Source organism: Chiloscyllium plagiosum, unplaced genomic scaffold (genome assembly GCF_037043375.1).
Source record: "Chiloscyllium plagiosum isolate Xiang-an unplaced genomic scaffold, Cpla_swu_hap1 HiC_scaffold_36, whole genome shotgun sequence".
Taxonomy (NCBI): Eukaryota; Metazoa; Chordata; class Chondrichthyes; order Orectolobiformes; family Hemiscylliidae; genus Chiloscyllium; species Chiloscyllium plagiosum.
Genome location: NW_028270174.1, coordinates 20,655,535 through 20,664,287, shown reverse-complemented (window position 1 = coordinate 20,664,287; position 8,753 = coordinate 20,655,535). Strand labels below are relative to the sequence as shown.

Sequence of the window (8,753 nt, the reverse complement as noted above, 5' to 3'; positions counted from 1 at the left end):
GTTCATGGAATGTGGGTATAGCTGGCTAGGCCAGTATTTATTGCTCACCGTAATTACCCTTGAGAAAGTGGTTGTGAGTTGCCTTCTTGAACTGCTGCAGTCATGGAGATATAGTCACATCCGGTATTTTAACCCAGAGACAGCGATTGAACAGTGATGTAGTTCTAAGTGGTGCTGGGTAACACTACTTTTCATCATTTATATAAATGATTTGGATGTGATCATAGGATTTATAGTTAGTATGTTTACAGATGACACCAAAATTGAAAGTGTATTGGACAGTGAAGAAGGTTACCTCCGAGTACAATGGAATCTAGATCAAATGGGCCAATGGGTTGAAGAGTGGCAGACAGAGTTTAAATAGATGTGAGGTGCTGCATTTTGGAATAGCAAATCAGAGCAGGACTTACACATTTAATGGTGAGGTCCTGGTGAGTGTTGCTGAACAAAGAAATCTTGGAGTGCAGGTTCATAGTTCCTTGAAAGGAGAATTGCAGGTATAGGATAGTGAAGAAGGCATTTGGTATGCATTCCTTTATTGGTCAGAGCATTGAGTATAGGGGTTGGGAGGCCGTGTTGTGGCTGTACAGGACATTAGTTAGGCCACTTTTAGCATATTGTGTGCAATTCTGGTCTCCTTCCTTTGGAAGGATGTTGTGAAACTTGAAAGGGTTCAGAAAAGATTTACAAGGATGTTGCCAGAGTTGGAGGATTTGAGCTTTAAGGAGAGGTTGTATAGGCTGGGGCTGTTTTCCCTGGAGTGTCAGAGGCTAAGGGATGACCTTATAGAGGTTTATAAAATCATGAGGGCGTGGATAGGATAAATAGGTAAGATCTTTTCCTTGGGGTGGGAGAGTGCAGAACCAGAGAGTATAGGTTTAGGGCGAGAGGGAAAAGATATAAAAGAAACCTAAGGGGCAACCTTTTCACACAGAGGGTTGTGTGTGTATGGAATGAGCTGCCAGAGGAAGTGGTGGAGAATGGTACAATTACAGCATTCAAAAGACATCTGGATGGGTACATGAATACAAAAGGTTTAGAGGGAAATTGGCCAAGTGCTGGCAACTGGGACTAGGTTAGATTAGGATATCTGGTCAGCATGGACAAGTTGGACTGAAGGGCTATGTTTCCATGCTGTACATCTCCATGACTCCAAGTCAGGATAATACGTGGCTTGCAGAGAAACTTGCAGGTGGTGATGTTGCCATCTGCTGCTCTTGTCCTTCTCATTGGTATCGATTGCAGATTTGGAAAGTGCTATTGAGGAAATCTTGGTGACATGCCACAGCACATCTTGTTAATGGTACGCACCACTGCCACTATGCCTTAATCTGCTTGTATATCTCCCTAAATACTTTACCCTATGTTGTCTTCCATTTATTAACCCTCCACCATTTGTAAAAAGAAGACATCCAATTTTTACAATGTTCACTTATCATTTATGTGATTGAACTAAATGAAGAAGTTTTATTTTGGATGAATTTAACCAACTAAACTCTGAGTGCTCTGTAACGAAGTAACCAATCAATGTAAGATACTTGTATGAATTAATTATCTTTGGTGTTGTTTAATGTTAAAGATACATAGCGTTTGACAGTATATGTCAACCACACTATATCACCTGTGGCACTTTGCACTGTGTGAAGCAAACATCAAGTTCACTTATAATGTGGATTATAAAACAATTACCTTTGTTGTCATGAGGTGAAGAAAATATCTTCATAAAGGTATGGAATAATATGGGGGAAAAGGCGGGTGAGTTGAGTTGACATGCACATCAGCCATGATCTGATCGGAAAATAGACTTGGACTACAAAGTAAACCCTGCTCTTTTTAAAATAGGAGCAGGAGTAAGCCATTCAGTATCTTGAGTCTGTTCCATTATTTGATACGCTCATTGGTAATTTACTTCAATGCTAGTATCCTGCACGATCCCCTTTCTCATTTGATTCCAAAATGCTATTGATCTCTGGTCATTGCATATTATCAGTGACTGAGCTTCCACAGTCCATCAATGAGAATTCCAAAGATTCATTACCTCTGAGTGAAGAAAGTCCATGTCTTCTCCGTCCCAAATGGTGGAGAACATATATTTTGAGACTGTGGTTACTAGTTCACACAGTTAGGGGAACATCCCTTCCGCCTACAACCTATCCATCCCCTTAAGAATTTCACAGAATCCCGACAGCGTGGAAGCAGGACATTCGGCCCATTGCGTCTACACTGACCGTCCAAAGAGGGTTCCACCCAGACCCACTCTATCCCCGTAATACTGCATTTCCCATGACTAACCCAACCAACTTGTACATCCCTGAACACTATGGGCAATTTAGCATGGCCAATCCACCAAACCTGCACATCTTTGGACTGTGGGAGGAAAACCTTGCAGACACCAGAAGAATGTGCAAACTCCACACATCCAGTCGCCTGAGGCTGGGCTTGAACCCAGGTGCCTGGCGCTGAGAGGCAGCACTGGTAACCACTGGGCTGCCACTTTGTATAAGCTTCAATAAGATCACCTCTCATTCTTTGAAATATGAGGCAATATTGGCTTAGTCTCCTTAGAGGACAGTCCATCCATGTCACCAGTAAGTCTGATGAGCCTACAAGCCACTCTAGTGCAACTATGTCTTTTTGTAAATAAGGGGTGGGGGTGGGGGGATCCAAATATGGACAGAATACAGCAGGCAGTCTCACAAAGATTTCAAGTGAAGCAATATATAGTCATACAGTATGGAAACAGACCCTTCGCTCCGACCAGTCCATGCTGACCATAATCCCAAACTAAACTAGTCCCACCTGCCTGTTCTTGCCCATATCCCTCCAAACCTTTCTTATTCGTGTGCTCATCCAAATGTCTTTTAAACATTGTAACTGTATCTACATTCACCACTTCCTCGGGAAGTTCATTTTACACGCAAACCACCTCTGTGTAAAATAAAATCCTCTTGCGATGAGGGCGAACAAACCAATGCCCTCCAAGTTGTACCTGAATTGTTCGCTGTCTGCGTGTTATGAACAAGGTCACTCATGTCCTTGTGCACCTTCACTCGAAATTCACGAAATGTCGATATCACTTGAATGTTTGCTGATCCGGCTGGAGCGAGATGGTCCGAGTTTACATGGATGGGTTATTTGACTTTTTTTGAAAATCAGAATATTAGATGTCTCAGTAATAGTTTTTTTTTTGTAAAGGCAGTAATGGGTTATGCTGTGCAGGAGGGACGTCAAAGCTCATTGCATATTCCGGAGAGGTCAGGTCAAACAAAACAAAATAGCAACACGAGAGCTTGGTTCAGGGAGCGGCCTGACTCCCTGAAGCCAATTGATTTCAGGAGGTGCTGAATGGACAGCTCACAGTGAACTGAGCGGCTCGGCCTCACAAACACTGATCGATCGTTTCAGACCGAAGCCGCCCCTCACCCTCCCGGCTCCCACTCAACAGCATATTCATTCCAAGGCCCCTCCTTGAAGGGAAGGCGGGTGGAGTGGTGGCGGGGTGGGGGGAGAGACAAGAGTTAGCTGAACCAACGACGACACTTTCTCTCTCATTGATTCAGACGCTATTACTTCCGTGTCAGGGAAGCTTTGGATGGATTAGCCTGTCGCCCAGAGGATTCATTAGGTGGTCAGATCCTGGCTGGGGGTCCACTGGTTTGCTAGTGTGTGTGAGTGTGTGTATAAGAGAGTGTGACAGACTGTGGTGTTGAGTGAGAATAAGTGCTATCATTGTACCCCCTCCCCTTTCCACCCTCTCTCCTCTCCTCGGAAACTGGAGCCAGCATGGCTGAGGGGAAAAGACATTGGAACAAGGAAGACGACCTGCCAGTGTACCTGGCCAGACCGGGCACCACGGCTCAAACACCCCGCCAGAAATACGGGGGGATGTTCTGCACCGTGGAAGGTGCCTACGAAAGGAAGACAATAGATTTCGACGCCTACAGCGTGGGGCGCAGGAGCTGCAAGGCGTCTCGCAGCTCCAGCAGACAGGACCTGCTGTCGCCGGAGTCAGACGGACTGAGTGAAACCGCCAGCGATGTCAGTGAGGTCTCCGGCTCGGTCATCAGCTCTCCCGGCGAGAGGGAGGAGAGAGCCCCGCTGGAGATCAAACCTGCGACCGGCAAGGAGCTGCTCCAGGACTGGGAGCAGGGCAAGGTACTCAGGCAACCTCCATCATCACCATTCACATCCACCCACCAACCTATACATAAACACACACCTCCCTATACACACACACACACGTTAACTTATATTGTTCACCTCGCCATACATAAAATCCCCATTTCTAATCCTGTTTATCAATCGCTGGAAGTCATTGTTTCAAAATTGTGTTTCAAAGTCATGTTATCAACGCTAGGATACAAACCAGTGAGGGGGAAGAGATCTAATTTCTGCTTGAATATGCCTTCCTGTCCCATAGACGGATTCTTTTGTTCTGGGGAATTCATTGCACTGGCGCCTCTCCTTCAGGGAAAACGGCGGATTACACCGGAGGGAGTGGGGCCAAGCTGCAATAGTTTCCAATCACCCACAAGCCGTGTCAAGAGCAGGAATTGGCCGTATTGGGCCCAGGTCAGCTTCCATTTTTTTCCCAGCTGCCCACCCCTTTCCACGCTGGCTCCACGGGAGCTATTGTCTGCTTGTCCCCAAACCCCAGTCCTTTCTCCCGCGTTTCTTAAGACCAAATGCTTCCCAAATACACGCGGGGTTTTTGGTTAAGCTTGTTTCAGCAGATGAGGGTGGGCGAAGAGTCTCTTTTACACTGCCCCTTGACTTTGTTCCTCACCGTCCCACATCTCTCTTCACCTGCACCGAGCAACGTTATCAAACAATGAGGCTGTCCATAAGTTCGACTCTATTCACACACACAATGATGAATGAAACCCGGGACTTACCTGTTTGGGACATCAATAATTTTAGAGTTATACCGTGGCCATTTATGCTCTCTTGAACTGGCACATGACCGCGTGATCTGAAGCGGTACCTTACATTGTACAGCGTGGATCTAGGGAGAAGTTACAGAGACCTGGGTGGGAGAGGAAAAGATCTACCAAGATGTACTTTTCCGCTACTTAAGGGGGCGGGGGGTGGGGGACAATGCTTCAATACCTTGCTGCGATGACCCATTGAAGCAAACTGAGATCACGGCAACTTTAGATTGGCGTCAGTGGGCACAACGATTCCTTGCAGAATCTCTTGAAATCTTCAGCAGTCTACCCTGCCAATCCCCCCTCCCCACACCCACCCCCCCACACACACACCAGATAGCAACACATGGGCACCACTGAGGCTTTTGGCAATGGCCCTTTCCAAAAATGGGATAGTTTCCTTTCGACTTTCAATGCGATTACCCTTGTGCAGTGAACACCCCCTCCACTAACACACATAAACCCTGAGGAGGTCTCCACTGAGCAGGATCTTGACTACAAGAGCAAGCCTGAAGCGGGGAATATTGTACTGAGGAACTGGTTCCCCCATGAGCAAGGCACAAGGGAGGCGGTGGGACACTCCGCCTTGCCTACGCAGCCTGAACTGCTGTGCTCTTCCAGCATCACTAATCCAGAATCTGGTTTCCAGCATCTGCAGTCATTGTTTTTACCTACACGTGTACAGCGCCAATAACACTCAGCACTGCCCCCCCCCCAAGGTTGCACAGTGTTGTACCATCTGCAAAGAGGCACTGCAGCAAATTTAACCGAGGCTTCTTGGACAGCACCTGTCGAACCCACCAGCTGCCCCCCCCCACCCCAACACAAATGGGCAAGATCAGCAAGATCACCGCCCAGAAAGCCCGCCCCTTCCCCCCGTCACAGACTTGGAAACCGAATGCTGTTCCTTGCTGGGGCACCCCTCCCTGACAGTGCCGCGGGTCAGAGGCTCAAGAACCAGCCCTGAGCAGTATTCGCGGGCCCTGCCTGCAACGCCCACACTGCCGTGAATATATTAAATATTTAAAAAAAAACAGAGTCCTGCCTTGCTCTTGCAAAGTGCTTCCTGAGGTTAAGAGCGCTATCCTCTCAGCCTCTAGGAGGAGCTCTCTTCAGTCAACTCCCTCTGGGTGGCTGCAGACTGACACCTTCTCTCGTCTCACATCCCCCCAAAAAAAACACACATTCACAAATAAATATTCTTTTGTTTTTTGCAAAAGAAGCGAGCGTTAGTGTGACGATTACCCATCCAGTTTAACAGCTAGGGGGGGAAAAAAAAACACTCTGCCGTTTCTCCTCTGCTCTCACAATAAAACACAGGCAAACATGACCAACCAGGACGGCCAGGATGTGCACCGTGTAACGGTAAGCTCTTTATTTCTGGAAACAACGTCCCAGTCTGTCTCGTGTGATTGTGTGTATGTGTGTGTGTATGTGTGCCCTGTGCCGATGTTGTAGAAAGAAGGTAGAGAGAGAGAGAGAGAGTTTGCCCGCATTAACTCACTCCCAGCAAGAAGGAGCATTATGATGGCGCTGACTCCCAGTTTAAAACCATAAACTCCGATTATTTCACACATCTCATCATGCTGAGGATTCCAGTCGTATTGATAATCATCCCCCCCCCCTCCCCTTTTCCTCCGTGATTTTATTTTTGTTTGGTCTAAATCCTAATCAGTAAATGGAAAGCTTCAATCAACCCGCTTAGAGATTTCCGATCGATAATCATACCAATCGATACACGACCCATCACTGAAATGTTTCGCTAAATCTTCGAAGTTCCGATTTAATCGTTTGATGTAAATCAGAGAATAAAGACTCAGTTTGTAAATGGAGCACCCATTCTGAAGTCCTGGCCGCTGGAAAGCCAATACATGATTGTGGGGAACCAAAGGATTTCTTGATAAAGGGAGGGGCGAGTAGGTTCGACTGAGACAAAAAAAATCTTCAAAGCAATAAACGCCATCGTTGAAATACAGCTTGCGGGTCAAACCGTAATGACACAACCTATCAGATTTCATGAAAGGAATTAACTTGGATATTTCCATTGTGTTAGACTACTTAATATTGATATTTGTAGCGTTTTTCGACCAAGTAACCTTGCTCCTGGTAGCGAAGAGACAATATTTAGGCAGGGCCGCTCATGTCATAAGGCTGTAGAGCTACCTTGCCTACCGGGTGGAGAATTCCCTTTCAGCCTGCCTCAGTATCTGTATGTGTGTGCTAGATCCGCAGCCTTTCATCTCGGTTTACTGCAATCAGATCTAGTTGCAACTCAAAGTCTCCTTCCAACTGATAGTACAATTTGGCTATTGTGCACGGCCAAGCAGTGAGAATCAGTCATTACAATTCATTCTTGGGGACCGTTGTAATCACCATCTGAATATATACATCTCATGCATCATCAAGAACGAAGTTTTGAATTTGTGGCACGGAAATTGGCAGAATAAGTGGCTTAATCTATTGAAGGCTTCGTCCGGGCGACGCCCTTCTCCAATCAGCCTGATATCATAGGGTTTTTTTGTTCTGCATCATGAGGGCACATTTTGAGTCATTTCAAAAGGCTAGAAATCAAATTCAGAAATTATAATATCGTACAGAAAATTGGAAGATAGAAAAAATCTATTTCTTCCCTGATTTGACATTCTTCTATTATGAATATTTAACATCAACATTCAAATATATATTGATCAAGCAGTTTTAATGCACTGCCCTGCATCAAGATGCTTAATAAGGGTGTTCAGCATTTTGAGCCCCTCATACTTTCCAGTGCTATTCTGTGACCTTGCTTCTCCACTCTCACCTTTGCCCTATGTCCCTTAATATTGTGGATGAACAAAAAAAAGATTAATCACAGACTTAAAAAATGTTTAAACACTGTTTGAGGAAAGGACCATTTGCCTGTAGAAATGTTTCGGAATTTTCTGAAAGGTCTGGCTCTGAGTTTTACTCGATACCCCCTAGTCTTAAGCTCCATAACTACAAGTTCCAAGAATTTCTTTCAGTGCAGAAGTCTTCTAGTCTTCCATTTTGTCTGTGCTAGTTCTCTGAATGAGTTTCTTACCTTGTCCTGCCCCTGCCACACCCACAAACACACACTGTGTAACTCCGTACATTCTTCTGTTTCAAATTACCATCGCATATCCCTTTGAGTGTCTCAATTGAACTTGCCTTCACCATGATCTCAGGCAGTGCATTCCAGTGCATCACTTGGTAAGTGAAACATTTTCCCACATGCTACTTTTGCTTCCTTTATGAATTATTTTATGTTTGTGCCCTCTTATTCACAAACGTTTCACGAGTGGGAATATTTTCTCTGTATTACTCTGTCCAGATGTCTAACCATATTGAAAACTTTAATTAGATCTCCACTCAGTCTTCTCTCTACAAGAAGATTAGTTCCAACATCTCCAATCTATAGTTCCAACATCTCCAATCTATCTTCATAACTGAAATTCCTCATATTTGAAACCATTTTTGTAAATCTCTTCTGCTGTCTCTCCAATGCCCTCACATCCCTCCTAAAGTCTGACACCCAGAACTGGACACAATACTCTAGCTGAGGCTGAACTAATGTCTTAAATAAATTCAATATAATATTCTTGCTCATGTAATCAATGCCCCATTGAAAGTAATTTCTCTCCAGCAGTTCCCTAATATCTTGAAAACTTTGATTAAATCACTTTAACTCTCTAAATTACAAGGAGTTTGAGTGACCGTTAAGTCTAGCTTGTTTGTTAGAATCACAGTGTGGAAACAGGCCCCTCAGCCCAACAAGTCCACACTAACCCTCCGAACAGTAACCCACCCAGATCCATTCCCCCACTA

The 8,753-nt window shown here is 45.2% G+C and overlaps 1 protein-coding gene across 2 annotated transcripts in view; it reads left to right on the top strand.

Moving 5' to 3' along the window:
• The first annotated feature begins 3,540 nt into the window (after positions 1-3,540).
• The window catches only part of LOC122539416 (dihydropyrimidinase-related protein 1-like), a 59,577-nt gene continuing 54,364 nt past the window's right edge, over positions 3,541-8,753 (top strand). Inside the window, exon 1 of one of the 2 annotated variants that reach the window (XM_043674232.2) lies at positions 3,541-4,155. In XM_043674232.2, the coding sequence (XP_043530167.2) occupies positions 3,784-4,155 (372 nt within the window). In that variant the 5' untranslated portion in view covers positions 3,541-3,783. Of the gene's footprint in view, positions 4,156-6,064; positions 6,294-8,753 lie in introns of those variants that run through there. The other variant, XM_043674233.2, reaches the window with a different exon arrangement.